This window comes from Scyliorhinus canicula, chromosome 18 (assembly GCF_902713615.1).
Source record: "Scyliorhinus canicula chromosome 18, sScyCan1.1, whole genome shotgun sequence".
Lineage (NCBI taxonomy): Eukaryota > Metazoa > Chordata > Chondrichthyes > Carcharhiniformes > Scyliorhinidae > Scyliorhinus > Scyliorhinus canicula.
The window spans coordinates 73,861,258-73,878,476 of record NC_052163.1 but is presented as its reverse complement, the minus strand read 5'-3'; the positions used below and the strand labels follow the sequence as shown (position 1 = coordinate 73,878,476).

Sequence of the window (17,219 nt, the reverse complement as noted above, 5' to 3'; positions counted from 1 at the left end):
GTTTCCCTGTGAGGGGGGCACGCTGACTGGGGTGTTTCCCTGTGAGGGAGGCACGCTGACTGGGGTGTGTCCCTGTTTGAGGGGGCACGCTGACTGGGGTGTTTCTGTGTGAGGGGGGCACGCTGACTGGGGTGTTTCCGTGTGAAGGGGGCACGCTGACTGGGGTGTTTCCATGTGAGGGGGGGCATGCTGACTGGGGTATGTCCCTGTGAGGGGGGCACGCTGACTGGGGTGTGTCCCTGTTTGAGGGGGGCATGCTGACTGGGGAGTTTCTCTGTTTGAAGGGAGCACGCTGACTGGGGTGTTTCCCTGTGAGGGGGGGCACGCTGACTGGGGTGTTTCCCTGTGAGGGGGGCACGCTGACTGGGGTGTTTCTGTGTGAGGGGGGCACGCTGACTGGGGTGTTTCCGTGTGAGGGGGGCACGCTGACTGGGGTGTTTCCATGTGAGGGGGGGCATGCTGACTGGGGTATGTCCCTGTGAGGGGGGCACGCTGACTGGGGTATGTCCCTGTGAGGGGGGCACGCTGACTGGGGTGTTTCCCTGTGAGGGGGGCACGCTGACTGGGGTGTGTCCCTGTTTGAGGGGGGCATGCTGACTGGGGAGTTTCTCTGTTTGAAGGGAGCACGCTGACTGGGGTGTTTCCGTGTGAGGGGGGGCACGCTGACTGGGGTGTTTCTGTGTGAGGGGGGCACGCTGACTGGGGTGTTTCCGTGTGAAGGGGGCACGCTGACTGGTGTGTTTCCGTGTGAGGGGGGCACGCTGACTGGGGGGTTTCCGTGTGAGGGGGGCACGCTGACTGGGGTGTTTCCGTGTGAGGGGGGGCACGCTGACTGGGGTATGTCCCTGTGAGGGGGGCACGCTGAATGGGGTGTTTCCCTGTTTGAGGGGGGCACGCTGACTGGGGTGTTTCCCTGTTTGAGGGGGGCACGCTGACTGGGGTGTTTCCCTGTGAGGGGGGCACGCTGACTGGGGTGTGTCCCTGTTTGAGGGGGGCACGCTGACTGGGGTGTTTCCGTGTGAGGGGGGCACGCTGACTGGGGTGTTTCCCTGTGAGGGGGGCACGCTGACTGGGGTGTGTCCCTGTTTGAGGGGGGCACGCTGACTGGGGTGTTTCCCTGTTTGAGGGGGGCACGCTGACTGGGGTATGTCCCTGTGAGGGGGGCACGCTGACTGGGGTGTGTCCCTGTTTGATGGGGGCACGCTGACTGGGGTGTTTCCCTGTGAGGGGGGCACGCTGACTGGGGTGTTTCCCTGTTTGAGGGGGGCACGCTGACTGGGGTGTTTCCCTGTGAGGGGGGCACGCTGACTGGTGTGTGTCCCTGTTTGAGGGGGGCACGCTGACTGGGGTGTGTCCCTGTTTGAGGGGGGCACGCTGACTGGGGTGTTTCCCTGTTTGAGGGGGGCACGCTGACTGGGGTGTGTCCCTGTGGGGGGGGGGCACGCGGACTGGGGTGTGCCCCTGTTTGAGGGGGGCACGCTGACTGGGGTGTTTCCCTGTTTGATGGGGGCACGCTTACTGGGGTGTTTCCCTGTGAGGGGGGCACGCTGACTGGGGTGTTTCCCTGTGAGGGGGGCACGCTGACTGGGGTGTGTCCCTGTTTGAGGCGGGCACGCTGACTGGGGTGTTTCCCTGTTTGAGGGGGGCACGCTGACTGGGGTGTGTCCCTGTTTGAGGGGGGCACGCTGACTGGGGTGTTTCCCTGTTTGAGGGGGGCACGCTGACTGGGGTGTTTCCGTGTGAGGGGGGCACGCTGACTGGGGTGTTTCCCTGTGAGGGGGGCACGCCGACTGGGGTGTTTCCGTGTGAGGGGGGCACGCTGACTGGGGTGTTTCCCTGTGAGGGGGGCACGCTGACTGGGGTGTTTCCGTGTGAGGGGGGCACGCTGACTGGGGTGTTTCCCTGTGAGGGGGGGCACGCTGACTGGGGTGTTTCCCTGTTTGAGGGGGGCACGCTGACTGGGGTGTGTCCCTGTGAGGGGGCACGCTGACTGGGGTGTTTCCCTGTGAGGGGGGCACGCTGACTGGGGTGTTTCCCTGTGCGGGGGGCACGCTGACTGGGGTGTTTCCCTGTGAGGGGGGCACGCTGACTGGGGTGTTTCCCTGTGAGGGGGCACGCTGACTGGGGTGTGTCCCTGTTTGAGGGGGGCACGCTGACTGGGGTGTGTCCCTGTTTGAGGGGGGCACGCTGACTGGGGTGTTTCCCTGTGAGGGGGGCACGCTGACTGGGGTGTTTCCCTGTTTGATGGGGGGCACGCTGACTGGGGTGTTTCCCTGTGAGGGGGGCACGCTGACTGGGGTGTTTCCCTGTGAGGGAGGCACGCTGACTGGGGTGTGTCCCTGTTTGAGGGGGGCACGCTGACTGGGATGTTTCCGTGTGAGGGGGGGCACGCTGACTGGGGTGTTTCTGTCTGAGGGGGGCACGCTGACTGGGGTGTTTCCGTGTGAAGGGGGCACGCTGACTGGGGTGTTTCCATGTGAGGGGGGGCATGCTGACTGGGGTATGTCCCTGTGAGGGGGGCACGCTGACTGGGGTATGTCCCTGTGAGGGGGGCACGCTGACTGGGGTGTGTCCCTGTTTGAGGGGGGCATGCTGACTGGGGAGTTTCTCTGTTTGAAGGGAGCACGCTGACTGGGGTGTTTCCGTGTGAGGGGGGGCACGCTGACTGGGGTGTTTCCCTGTGAGGGGGGCTCGCTGACTGGGGTGTGTCCCTGTTTGAGGGGGGCACGCTGACTGGGGTGTTTCTGTGTGAGGGGGGCACGCTGACTGGGGTATGTCCCTGTGAGGGGGGCACGCTGACTGGGGTATGTCCCTGTGAGGGGGGCACGCTGACTGGGGTGTGTCCCTGTTTGAGGGGGGCACGCTGACTGGGGTGTTTCCCTGTTTGAGGGGTGCACGCTGACTGGGGTGTTTCCCTGTGAGGGGGGCACGCTGACTGGGGTGTTTCCCTGTGAGGGGGGCACGCTGACTGGGGTGTTTCCCTGTGAGGGGGGCACGCTGACTGGGGTGTTTCCCTGTGAGGGGGGCACGCTGACTGGGGTGTGTCCCTGTGAGGGGGGCACGCTGACTGGGGTGTTTCCCTGTGAGGGGGGGGCACGCTGATTGGGGTGCTTCGCTGTGAGGGGGGCACGCTGACTGGGGTGTTTCCGTGTGAGGGGGGCACGCTGACTGGGGTGTTTCCCTGTGAGGGGGGCACGCTGACTGGGGTGTTTCCGTGTGAGGGGGGCACGCTGACTGGGGTGTTTCCCTGTGAGGGGGGGCACGCTGACTGGGGTGTTTCCGTGTGAGGGGGGGCACGCTGACTGGGGTGTTTCCCTGTTTGATGGGGGGCACGCTGACTGGGGTGTTTCCCTGTGAGGGGGGCACGCTGACTGGGGTGTTTCCCTGTGAGGGAGGCACGCTGACTGGGGTGTGTCCCTGTTTGAGGGGGCACGCTGACTGGGGTGTTTCTGTGTGAGGGGGGCACGCTGACTGGGGTGTTTCCGTGTGAAGGGGGCACGCTGACTGGGGTGTTTCCATGTGAGGGGGGGCATGCTGACTGGGGTATGTCCCTGTGAGGGGGGCACGCTGACTGGGGTGTTTCCCTGTTTGGGGGGGGCATGCTGACTGGGGAGTTTCTCTGTTTGAAGGGAGCACGCTGACTGGGGTGTTTCCGTGTGAGGGGGGGCACGCTGACTGGGGTGTTTCCCTGTGAGGGGGGGCACGCTGACTGGGGTGTTTCTGTGTGAGGGGGGCGCGCTGACTGGGGTGTTTCCGTGTGAGGGGGGCACGCTGACTGGGGTGTTTCCGTGTGAGGGGGGCTCGCTGACTGGGGTGTTTCCGTGTGAGGGGGGCACGCAGACTGGGGTGTTTCCGTGTGAGGGGGGGCACGCTGACTGGGGTATGTCCCTGTGAGGGGGGCACGCTGAATGGGGTGTTTCCCTGTTTGAGGGGGGCACGCTGACTGGGGTGTTTCCCTGTTTGAGGGGGGCACGCTGACTGGGGTGTTTCCCTGTGAGGGGGGCACGCTGACTGGGGTGTGTCCCTGTTTGAGGGGGGCACGCTGACTGGGGAGTTTCCCTGTGAGGGGGGCACGCTGACTGGGGTGTTTCCCTGTGAGGGGGGCACGCTGACTGGGGTGTGTCCCTGTTTGAGGGGGGCACGCTGACTGGGGTGTTTCCCTGTTTGAGGGGGGCACGCTGACTGGGGTATGTCCCTGTGAGGGGGGCACGCTGACTGGGGTGTGTCCCTGTTTGAGGGGGGCACGCTGACTGGGGTGTTTCCCTGTTTGATGGGGGCACGCTGACTGGGGTGTTTCCGTGTGAGGGGGGCACGCTGACTGGGGTGTTTCCCTGTTTGAGGGGGGCACGCTGACTGGGGTGTGTCCCTGTTTGAGGGGGGCACGCTGACTGGGGTGTTTCCCTGTGAGGGGGGCACGCTGACTGGTGTTTGTCCCTGTTTGAGGGGGGCACGCTGACTGGGGTGTTTCCCTGTTTGAGGGGGGCACGCTGACTGGGGGTGTTTCCCTGTTTGAGGGGGGCACGCTGACTGGGGTGTGTCCCTGTTTGAGGGGGGCACGCTGACTGGGGTGTTTCCCTGTTTGAGGGGGGCACGCTGACTGGGGTATGTCCCTGTGGGGGGGGGGGGGCACGCTGACTGGGGTGTGTCCCTGTTTGAGGGGGGCACGCTGACTGGGGTGTTTCCCTGTGAGGGGGGCACGCTGACTGGGGTGTGTCCCTGTTTGAGGGGGGCACGCTGACTGGGGTGTTTCCCTGTTTGAGGGGGGCACGCTGACTGGGGTGTTTCCGTGTGAGGGGGGCACGCTGACTGGGGTGTTTCCCTGTGAGGGGGGCACGCTGACTGGGGTGTTTCCGTGTGAGGGGGGCACGCTGACTGGGGTGTTTCCCTGTGAGGGGGGCACGCTGACTGGGGGGTTTCCGTGTGAGGGGGCACGCTGACTGGGGTGTTTCCCTGTGAGGGGGGGCACGCTGACTGGGGTGTTTCCCTGTTTGAGGGGGGCACGCTGACTGGGGTGTTTCCCTGTGAGGGGGGCACGCTGACTGGGGTGTTTCCCTGTGAGGGGGGCACGCTGACTGGGGTGTTTCCCTGTGAGGGGGGCACGCTGAATGGGGTGTTTCCCTGTTTGATGGGGGGCACGCTGACTGGGGTGTTTCCCTGTGAGGGGGGCACGCTGACTGGGGTGTTTCCCTGTGAGGGAGGCACGCTGACTGGGGTGTGTCCCTGTTTGAGGGGGGCACGCTGACTGGGATGTTTCCGTGTGAGGGGGGGGCACGCTGACTGGGGTGTTTCTGTGTGAGGGGGGCACGCTGACTGGGGTGTTTCCGTGTGAAGGGGGCACGCTGACTGGGGTGTTTCCATGTGAGGGGGGGCACGCTGACTGGGGTGTGTCCCTGTTTGAGGGGGGCACGCTGACTGGGGAGTTTCCCTGTGAGGGGGGCACGCTGACTGGGGTGTTTCCCTGTGAGGGGGGCACGCTGACTGGGGTGTGTCCCTGTTTGAGGGGGGCACGCTGACTGGGGTGTGTCCCTGTTTGAGGGGGGCACGCTGACTGGGGTATGTCCCTGTGAGGGGGGCACGCTGACTGGGGTGTGTCCCTGTTTGAGGGGGGCACGCTGACTGGGGTGTTTCCCTGTTTGATGGGGGCACGCTGACTGGGGTGTTTCCCTGTGAGGGGGGCACGCTGACTGGGGTGTTTCCCTGTTTGAGGGGGGCACGCTGACTGGGGTGTGTCCCTGTTTGAGGGGGGCACGCTGACTGGGGTGTTTCCCTGTGAGGGGGGCACGCTGACTGGGGTGTGTCCCTGTTTGAGGGGGGCACGCTGACTGGGGTGTTTCCCTGTTTGAGGGGGGCACGCTGACTGGGGTGTTTCCCTGTTTGAGGGGGGCACGCTGACTGGGGTGTGTCCCTGTTTGAGGGGGGCACGCTGACTGGGGTGTTTCCCTGTTTGAGGGGGGCACGCTGACTGGGGTATGTCCCTGTGAGGGGGGGCACGCTGACTGGGGTGTGTCCCTGTTTGAGGGGGGCACGCTGACTGGGGTGTTTCCCTGTTTGATGGGGGCACGCTGACTGGGGTGTTTCCCTGTGAGGGGGGCACGCTGACTGGGGTGTGTCCCTGTTTGAGGGGGGCACGCTGACTGGGGTGTTTCCCTGTGAGGGGGGCACGCTGACTGGGGTGTGTGCCTGTTTGAGGCGGGCACGCTGACTGGGGTGTTTCCCTGTTTGAGGGGGGCACGCTGACTGGGGTGTGTCCCTGTTTGAGGGGGGCACGCTGACTGGGGTGTTTCCCTGTTTGAGGGGGGCACGCTGACTGGGGTGTTTCCCTGTTTGAGGGGGGCACGCTGACTGGGGAGTTTCTCTGTGAGGGGGGCATGCTGACTGGGGTGTTTCCCTGTTTGAGGGGGGCACGCTGACTGGGGTGTTTCCCTGTGAGGGGGGCACGCTGACTGGGGTGTTTCCCTGTGAGGGGGGCACGCTGACTGGGGTGTTTCCCTGTGAGGGGGGCACGCTGACTGGGGTGTGTGGCATAGGTACTGTGTCTGTGACAGGTCAAAGGGTCAAATCACTCGCTGGCTTTGGTGTCATTAACATTTCACCAGCCAGCTCTGGGTGCCAAATGGGCTCCTTTCCCGACTGCAGAAAATGGTCCTATTACCCCACATGGCCCTGCTGGTTGGAAGTTAGAATGTTCCGGGGTGGGAGGGGTTTGAGAACAAAACAAAATGGGCTCGCAGAGGATGGGTGATCAAAACTCTTCAGAAACACCAAAGCCCTTTGTGAGAGACCCCCCTCCCCAATTGTCCCCTTAAAAACACCTGATGGGAATGTCCTGGGGATGTGGAGGGTTCAAGCACAGCAGATGATCAGGTTGTCAGCTGCCTGAACTCCTGTTCCTCTGGGATTCACAAAAATAATTGCAGACTTGATCTTTGGCCAACTTCTTCTCCGTCACCCATGGAAACTGATTGGACTTCGACAACTATAGACCCCCGTTTCAAAATGGCAGCAGCCAGCAGGGCAACTGACTTTGTTTTGAAGACATTGCTGATCCTTTAATACCAGAGACAGGTCAGTGAGAGTCAACCCCTGGAAGTCACATGACTATGGCAGGTTTGAGGGCGAGAGGACTGGGAGACTGGGCTGTGCAAATTTGATCCTGACTCAATGTTAAAGCCATGGAGGTAAATTTCCATCTTTGCCATTTGGTGATAACCTGGAGGAGCCCATTACTGGTCCATAAAATCAAAATAATGCACATGGGCAGGTTCTCTAATGGGCAGGACAATCTTCTCAGCATATCAGGACCAGACAATGAAGACACACATTTATTACACCTTATTTCTAGATATCTTCTTTCAAAAATTCTTAGATTTACATTGATAATGGGAACTACCTATGTAAACATGTCACACTGCAGTTATATCTACCCACCAGTGGTGATGCTGCACTACCTCAAACTTGCATCACCAAGTTCCAACAGAGAAATTCCTATTCTCCAATAACTATTCGTCTCAGCTTTCCGTATTGTTCTGGTGCATTGCTATTTAATTACATTCTTTCATTCACTATTTTAATCCCACTCTTTGACAAGTGGTGACACAGCCGGGTGTAATAATTTACACAGGTAGTTCCCATTCTAACTGGAGACGAGACAAATTTATAGTGGTGAAAGCTAAAAGGCATTCCATGCAGAAGGAAGATGTTCTGCTATAATATAAATGAGAACATTTCAAAATAACACTTCCAAACACCCACCTTCATCCAATCCGAAATGCCTTCAAACTCCTCAGGATTGAAGATGGCATTTTTCAGTTTGGCAATGGGCCCGTCGTCATCAACTAAGCGGCACACATGCATCATGTCGCAGTATCCCTGCTTCTCCTTACAGGGGGAGCCTGGTGGTAATGGCAGCAAGGTACTGTTGAAAAACTGGTGCAGGAAATCAGAGGTCGAGCTGGAACATGTCAGTGGTTCACCTAGAATCAAATAGTCTGAATTGGGTTAAAAGGGAACAACAGAAGGCCATTCAGCCAGCTCGGGCCTTCCTCTGCCATGCAATTAAATGATGGTTCATCTGCACATCAACCTCATCGAACTGCCACTGCTCCACATCCGTCACTACCCTTATTCCAGAAACATCTAACAATCTCTCAAAAGCTCCAATTGACCCCCAACATTAATAGCCTTTTGGGGGAGCAAGTCCCATATTGTTACTGGTTGCTTGGTGGCACACATGGGTTGCACTTTGAGTGGAGTGGCACTTTGAATGGAATGGTAGTTCCCATTATAAATGTAAACCCAATAGAAACAACCCTGGTCTGGCATAATGGGATAACAGCACATTCCTCAGTGACTATACTGAATCCAAAACTCAAAGCCAAAAGGCTGACAAAGTGACATGTTTCCTGAGGCTGTGAGATATGTTGCTCCATCATTCAATGTTTCTTTTTCAGTCATTCCATTCCAAGCTTTTTGTTTGTCTGCAATGTGATACGAGTGTCTCTTCTCAGATAACAGATACATCCACTGGGATTTGGAACATTAGCCACATTACTGAACTCCGTAACATTGCTGCCAGGAATGCTGTAATATGTCCAATCCCCTTACTCCCTCACGTTTTCTACTGTCACAGTCCTCCGGGTACCTGCAGCCTGAAGGGATTGCAATCCGAGATCGCAGGGGCTGGGATCAGGGTGCAACATCTACCTTTATTTCACAACGTAGACTAAATTCCTGCCCTGAAACGGAGTGAGTCTTTGCTCACAGCTGTTCATGGACATGATCCGAATCCAGATCGGGAAAACATTGATTCCAGTTGCTGTAGTACATTGTCTGTAATAGATTAAATTGTAACTTTCTAAAAGGGGTTGGGTGAAGATATGAAGCTGGGAAATAATTGCAGGGATATGGGGAAAGAGTGAGGGAGTACGACTACTTGAATTGTTCTTCCAAAGAACTATAACATCCATACATGATTCAAAAATGTTGGATTAGAAATGCATTTTGGATTCAGATATAATATGGAGCTTGTTTCAACTATGAATCCTTTATGCATCTCTGATGAACAGCTCACCACATTTCTATGCATCTTAGTTGAACATTTTGGCAACTTGTTGACTTGAATTTATTTCGGAAAAGGAAAGGCAGCGCACCTCAATAATTGTCCCAGAAAACGGTGGGATCAAGGTTTGGCATAGGCTGTTCGACGGCTGAATTTGTCAATGTGGTACCACCTTCATGCCCAAACAACTGCACATGACATGTATCAATTCCTGTCCAACCTTTCATTGATGGAACCAACGACCCATTTCAATCATTAAGGGTTCATTTGCACAAATGTGATGGTACAAGATATCAGGCAGTTAACAGCCCCTAAAATCAACCGCCGATCACATTTGTGGCTTCTTCGGAGCCTGGGAATATTCAGCATTCTGATTTTGTTGACATGAGGTTACCACCACAGTAGGAGTGGCCCTGGTTGGTTGTCCTGCAAACAGCAGATTAATTGTCCAAATCTTAAATATAATTGTTGTACTATATCAACACAGGAGTCTAGAGGAACGAGAGCTCAAGTGGGTCTTGCAAAGTATTGTCTTTATCGGGCTGGTTCATCAGGGCTTTGAAAATCAGCCCCAAATACAGATGCATGTTTTAAAGTTAATGTCATTGTGGAATGGTTTCCCCCATGGGCTAAATCACCACAGACGACTGAAATTAGTTTCTTCTCTAAACAGTTTAGGAATTATGTTTAATCTCTTTGGGTTGCAGTTGATATGACCTTTAATCTGCAGCAATATTTGATTGTATCAAGCAGCCACCTATTATTCACATTCCAGATTTTTAACCTCATAAGGCGTCAGCCATTCACGACAGGGATGAGGATAAATTTCCTCCCTCAAAGGATTGTCAGTCTCTGAAATTCTCAGCCCCAGGGAGCTCGAGATTCTCAGTCATTGAGTTGCTTCCAGACAGCGGCCGATAGGTTTTTGGTTAATGGGGGAATTAAGGAATATGGTGATAGCGTGGGAAGATGGAGATAAGGGGTGCGATTCAGCGGCCACATTGCGCCCAACTTACTGTCGGGACAAGGCTGTTGAATCTTGCGAGAGGCCTCTCGCTAGGTTTGCAATGCTCAAAACGTCTCGCTAGATTCAACGGAATATCACGAGAGGTCGCAATGCGGGTCTCGTCCTCACTGGGTGGGATCCAGATAGGCATATTTAAATTATCCATTAGGCTTATTTAAATATGCGCTCGCCAGATCCTCCCAGGGTCCTGGATTCATCGGCTGCGTCTGGGAGTCCCTACCAGGGCAGACAAACAGCCAGGCTGGCCATGGCAGGGGTGGGGCGAGGCAGGGCCTGTGGAGCACAGAAGAGGTAAGTTGGGTGAAGTGCGGGGTCAGGAGACCGCTTTGGGGGTCGCTGAGGGGGTTCAAGAATTGGGGCTGCTGTTAAAAATGACGTCCCAATCCGTGATAAAGGATTTGGATCGGCTCAGGCTGGGAGGGCCGAAGGGCCTGTTCCTGTGCTGTAATTTTCTTTGTGAGTCATCTTCCTGCACTGGCGAGCAGGAATGTGCCATTGGATAGTGGGATCTTTCTCAGCGCTGCACATACCCGAAACCGGACCTAGAAATGTTTTGGTTGAATCGTGCCAAAGATGGGATATCAACTATTACCTTATTGAATGGTGGAACGTGGCTCCTGCTCCTATTTAATTTGTTCAAAGTAAGTTCCTTATCTTTTGTGGACACCAGTTATTTTTGCAGAGGTATTGAGGCTCGAGTTAACAAGTCTGCACTGTCAGATGGGAGAAGATATTTCACCCCAGTAAGCTGTGTGTGAGATCATTGGGACTGCAGTTTGCATTTTCTCTCAGACCGTACCCTCAACCAGAGGCAGGTCCTGATGAATCATTTCTAAATGAAAGAAGTCTGCTGATGTCTTTTACAGTGTTACTGTTACCTGTGATGTGCGACACAATTTACCAAGGCTTTCAAATTTCTGAGGTGGGATTCTCCGAGCCCAGGGCCGGAGAATCGCCACAACCGCGCCACGCCGTCCCGACGCCGGCACGCGATTCTCCGAGGAGCAGAGATTCGGTGCCATTTGCGCCGGGGCCCACCGATTGGCGGGCCGGCCTCTCCAGCCCCGGCCCTACTTTGTTATGCGGCCCGGCCCCTGAACCCCTGCGGCCCAACCCCTGAACCCCTGCGCCATGCGCGGGTTGGCGCGGCACCAGTGGACGCCAGGAAGGGAGGCTGGAGCCGTGTGAACCACTCCAACGCCGTGCTGGCCCCCTCTGGGGGCCAGAATCGGTAGAGCCCGTGCCCGTTTTGCGCCGCCGTGAAACGCGATGGCGTTCACGACGGCGGGGACACTGCCTCCATTTCGGAGAATCCCGCCCCTGATTGTTTGTGTGATGCATTTATTTTGTTAATGTGGTCGGACATGGGGAAGCCACTCATTGCAGCCAACGTAAAGTACCACGGAGTACGTTAAACTCCCAAAGTTTGAGGGACAGTTATTAAAGCTGATGTTACCACAGGCCTGATTTAATTTTCATCCAAAAACAATCCCTATTCTATAAACTCCTCTACCCCAGCAGAAAGCTGCCGTTGGCCGGCAGCAGGAACCGGGAGTTACCAACAGTCTCCACCTCAGTCGGATACTGGTCCTTGTGATGAGTTCTCGGTCTGAATGCTGCCCCTGAAAACAACGTTGGCCATTCTTAAAGAAGGTATGACAAGATGGGGTTAGGGGAGGAGAACATTGCAAATGCTGAACCAGTTTTTATTTCAGGTCTAATTTCAATTTGGGCAAGAATCAGAGAGAGGGCTGGGTTCTCCGATCTCCCCGCCGCGTGTTTCTCGCCGTCGCATCGTTGGCGAGCAGCGGGATTCTCCACTCCCGCTGCTTGTCAATGGGATTTCCCATTGAAGCCAGCCCACGTCACCAGGAAACCCGCAGGTGGGGTTTGTGCTGCCAGTGGGAACAAAGAATCCCAGCGCCCGGAGAATTCTGGCCAGGATAAGGTGGATGTACCTCTTCCACCACACCCACCCCACACCCCAGCTTTGTGTGAGACCACTGCCAGGACACTCCCGACTCTGAGCGGTCACTTGCCCTGAACTGGCAGCAAGTGGGGCACTGGGGTAAATCATGGGTCGGGGATTTTAAGAGGGGCAGGAACCACAAGGAAGTTACTGATCCCTTTGGGCCTCTGTAAATCCTGGCACCTCACCCCTTAGATTAAGCTGTTCACGAAATCATAACGGCTTAATTCCCCACTCAGCCATCGGTCACATTCACACTCTGCCCCATTATGACATTGACAGAGTCTGTTATTTAAAGGGATATCTCTCAGAGTGTCACTCCCAGCTGCTCAGGACAGAAGAACCTCAGTATGCGAGTCTCCTGGTCAATTCTAACCGGGCACTCCGGATGAAATCTTCTGCACTCACTCGTAGTGAGTTTGGAGGTGGGAAGGGCATGTGATTTGGCAGGAGTGTGTCGTACATGAACCCCACCACATCCCCGCTCCATCAGAATTAAGTTCTGGGTGGGAAGGCCTATGGTCAACTTTCCCACTCTGGCATCAATTGAGGCACTTCAAAGAGAGCAATTAATGATCACTTGAGGCCCTCATTCCACCACTGCTGGTATTAATCCAGTTGAAAGAAGGCCTGTTCCTCATGCGTCATAATCGTACAGCCAGCTTGTCACCTCCTGGGAGGAGGGACCCTCGATCAAAGGCACTAAGTGCCTGGTTGAGGGACTGGACATCAGGAAGGAGGGAGGGGCATTGAGAGCCACCCCATGTCCTTTTGATCTCCCTGTATTCCTCTCCCAATGAACCTCACCTGAAAATCCCCCTCCCGCCCTGCCCCTTCCTTCCTTACTGTGGCCTGGGTAGTTCCATAATGCTGGGACTCCAGAGTCTGTCCCTCTGGTGTAGGCAGGGCCTTCATAGCAATGCTGCTAAGCACAAGAGCTGCTGGCCTCTGATTGGCTGGGAGCCCAAATGTGGTCAAACCTGTGCTTCTGGGGTCTTCATTCGAGGGGAAGTCCTGCTGGTGGCCTCACCACTGCCTGATGGTTTGTGGTTTGATAGTCTTTGCTGAAAAGTGGCAGGGCGGCTCTATCGCCGGCTCCCTGCAATAAAGTGAGGCCCTCAACATCTCAATAAGATTCAGCCCAATGAGCTTCACGCACAGAGCAACAGAAGGTTTAATGCCACAAATATTCGTCACTCTCGCTACACAGCGCCAAGCACTGAGAGACATCTCCACTACTCTGTTGCTCATGTAACTGATTGATTAACAGGCACCATGGCAGTGTGACCGGAACCCCCACCCCAGCCATTCCTTTAAAGAATCAGGACACCTACCCATCCCCCAGCACAACCCTCCTCAATCCCTACCGTCCTCATCCCCCCAGAATACTGAAGGAGGCAAGAGAGGAACTTGCTGAGGCCTTGACAGAAATCTTTGGATCCTCACTGTCTTCAGGTGATGTCCCAGAGGACTGGAGAATAGCCAATGTTGTTCCTTTGTTTAAGAAGGGTAGCAAGGATAATCCAGCGAACTACAGGCCAGTGAGCCTTACGTCAGTGGTAGGGAAATTACTGGAGAGAATTCTTTGAGACAGGATCTACTCCCATTTGGAAGCAAATAGAGGTATTAGCGAGAGACAGCATGGTTTTGTGAAGGGGAGGTTGTTTCTCACTAACTTCACAGAGTTTTTTAAGGAGGTCACAAAGATTATTGATGCAGGTAGGGCAGTGGATGTTGTCTATATGGACTTCAGTAAGGCCTTTGACAAGGTCCCTCATGGCAGAGTGGTACAAAAGGTGAAGTCACACAGGATCAGGGGTGAGCTGGCAAGGTGGATACAGAACTGGCTAGGTCATAGAAGGCAGAGAGTAGCAATGGAACGGTGCTTTTCTGATTGGAGGGCTGTGACTAGTGGTGTACCACAGGGATCAGTGCTGGGACCGTTGCTGTTTGTAGTGTATATAAATGATTTGGAGTAAAATGTAACTGGTCTGATTAGTAAGTTTGCAGACGAAACAAAGGTTGGTGGAATTGCAGATAGCAATGAGGACTGTCAGAGGATACAGCAGGATTTAGATCGTTTGGAGCCTTGGGCGGAGAGATGGCAGATGGAGTTTAATCCGGACAAATGTGAGGTAATGCATTTTGGAAGGTCTAATGCAGGTCGGGAATATACAATGAATGGTAGAACCCTAAAGAGTATTGACAGTTAGAGAGATCTAGGTGTACAGGTCCACAGGTCACTGAAAAGGAGTGGAGAAGGTAGTCAAGAAGGCATACAGCATGCTTGCCTTCATTGGGTAGGGCACGGAGTATAAAAATTGGCGAGTCATGTTGCAGCTGTATAAAACCTTAGTTAGGCCACGCATGGAGTATAGTGTTCAATTCTGGTCACCACACTACCAAAAGGACGTGGAGACTTTAGAGAGGGTTCAGAAGAGATTTACCAGGATGTTGCCTCGTATGGAGGGCATTAGCTATGAGGAAAGGTTCAATAAACTTGGTTTGTTCTCACTGGAACGACGGAGGTTAAGGGGCGACCTGATAGAGGTCTACAAAATTATGAGGGGCATAGACAGGGTGGATAGTCAGAGACCTTTTCCCAGGGTAGAGGGGTCAATTACTAGGGGGCATAGGTTTAAGGTGCGAGGGGCAAGGTTTAGAGGAGATGTACGAGGCAAGTGTTTTTACACAGAGGGTAGTGGGTGCCTGGCACTCGCTGTTGGAGGAGGTGGTGGAAGCAGGGACAATAGTGACGTTAAAGGGGCATCTTGACAAATACATGAATAGGACGGGAATAGAGGGACCCGGACCCCCGAAGTGTAGACGATTTTAGTTTAGACGGGTATGGTCGGCACGGGCTTGGAGGACTGAAAGGCCTCTCCTGTGCTGTACGTTTATTTGTTCTTTGTTCTTTGATGTCCTCCTCCCCATCAAAGCCCTCCCCATCCTTCCCCATCTACATCACTCCCCTTCCCATCATTACCTTCCCCCATCACTATCCTCCCCACCCCTCCCTTCCCCACTCCTCCATCATAACCCCTCCCCATCACATCCCTCCTCCATCCCTACCCTCCCCATCCTTCCCCCTCCATCACTACCTTCCCCGTCCCACCCCCTCCCCCGTCACTACCCTCCTCATAACTCCTCTCCCCATCCCTCCCTTCCCCTACTCCTCCATTATAACCCCTCCCCATCACAACCCTCCTTAATCCCTACCCTTCCCCATCCCTCCCCCCTCCATCACTACCTTCCCCGTCCCACCCCTTCCCGTCACTACCCTCCCCGTCCCCGTCACTACCCTCCTCATCACTCCTCTCCCCATCCCTCCCTTCCCCTACTCCTCCATCATAACCCCTCCCCATCACAACCCTCCTTAATCCCTACCCTTCCCCATCCCTCTACCGTCCCCATCACAACCCTCCTCAATCCCTACCCTCCCCATCTTCCCTGCCCCTTCACAACCCTCCCCATCACTACCCCTTCCCATCACTATTCTCCCCATCCCACCCTTCCCCTGCTCCTCCATCATAACCCCTCCCCATCACAACCCTCCTCAATCCCTACCCTTCCCCATTCCACCCCATCCCCATTACAACCCTCCCCCTCCCCATCACTACCCTCCCTATCCCTTCCCCTCCCCATCACAACCTTCCGTCACTACCCTCCCCATCCCTCCCCCCTCCATCACTACCTTCTCTGTCCCATCCCCTCCCCCTTGACTACCCTCCCCCTCACAACCCTTCCCATCACTACCCTTCTCATTCCTCCCTCTCCTCATCACTACCCTCCCCATCCTCCCCCGCCCCATCACAACCCTCCCCATCTCTCCCCCTCCCCATCACTATTCTCCCCATCCCACTCTTCCCCTACTCCTCCATCATAACCCCTCCCCATCACAACCCTCCTCAATCCCTACCCTTCCCCATTCCACCCCGTCCCCATTACAACCCTCCCCCTCCCCATCACTACCCTCCCTATTCCCTTCCCCTCCCCATCACAACCCTCCGTCACTACCCTCCCCATCCCTCCCCCCTCCATCACTACCTTCCCCGTCCCACCCCCTCCCCCTTCACTACCCTCCCCCTCACAACCCTCCCCATCACTACCCTCCCCATTCCTCCCTCTCCTCATCACTACCCTCCCCATTCCTCCCCCTCTTCATCACTACCCTCCCCATCCCTCCCCCCTCCATCACTACCTTCCCCGTCCCACCCCCTCCCCATTACTACCCTCCCCCATCCCTTCCCTAGCCCTCCCTCTCCCCCATTCTTTCCTCTCTGTCACATTCCCTCCTCATCACTTGCCTTCCCTCTAATTCTTCCTCTCCCCTGTTTCTTCTCCTCCCCATCTCTCCCACTTTACCATCTTTTCCTCTCCAAGCACTTCCCATTCCCCCCCCCCCCCCCCCTTTATTTCCCCTTCTTCCTCCAGGATTTTCCCTACCTGGCGTCTGGCACCAGAGATTACATTCCTCTTTGATGGACGGACTATCAGGCGTGCACTGCTCCAGGTTGTGCTTTGCACACAGGGACTCCGAGCATTTCTGGACAAACACAAAGCAGGAATTAAATGCAGGATGCAGCAGAAATGAGTTTGCAGATTATTCAATCCAGTTCATCAAACATTGCGATAGGCCAAGTATTCCACAGTCCCAATTGGAGACTTTATGCATTCGACCATAAGACATAGGAGTGGAAGTAGGCCATTCAGCCCATCGAATCTGCTCCACCATTCAATGAGATAATTACTGATCTGATATAATCCTCAACTTCACTGCTCACCTTACCCCCATAACCCTTGATTCCCTTACTGATTAAAATTCTGTCTACATCAGCCTTGAACGTATGGAACAACCCAACCTCTACAGCTCTCTACGGTGAAGAATTCCACAGATTCATTACCCTCAGAGAAGATATTCCTCCTCATCCCTGTCTTAAACGGACAACCCTTTACTCTGGTCATAGACTCTCCCACAAGAGAAAACATCTCCTCAGTATCTACTCTGTCAAGCCCCCCTGAGAATTCTATATGTCTCAATAAGGTCACCCCTCATAATATTTGGGTAGAAATCATTAACCTATCGGCAAGTTTCTTCTGTTAATCAAGTCATAGAAATTGGAACTGTCCAATTGAACCCCACTATCCAGCTATTGGTCTGTAGC

At 55.3% G+C, this 17,219-nt stretch overlaps 1 protein-coding gene across 1 annotated transcript in view; it reads right to left on the bottom strand.

Moving 5' to 3' along the window:
• The window catches only part of LOC119952919 (disintegrin and metalloproteinase domain-containing protein 10-like), a 135,603-nt gene that overhangs the window by 12,208 nt on the left and 106,176 nt on the right, over nucleotides 1–17,219 (bottom strand). The window contains exons 12-13 of the mRNA XM_038776550.1: nucleotides 16,501–16,600; nucleotides 7,753–7,973 (exon numbers count right to left, since the gene is read on the bottom strand). Coding sequence (XP_038632478.1) covers nucleotides 7,753–7,973; nucleotides 16,501–16,600 — 321 coding nt within the window. The remainder of the gene's footprint in view (nucleotides 1–7,752; nucleotides 7,974–16,500; nucleotides 16,601–17,219) is intronic.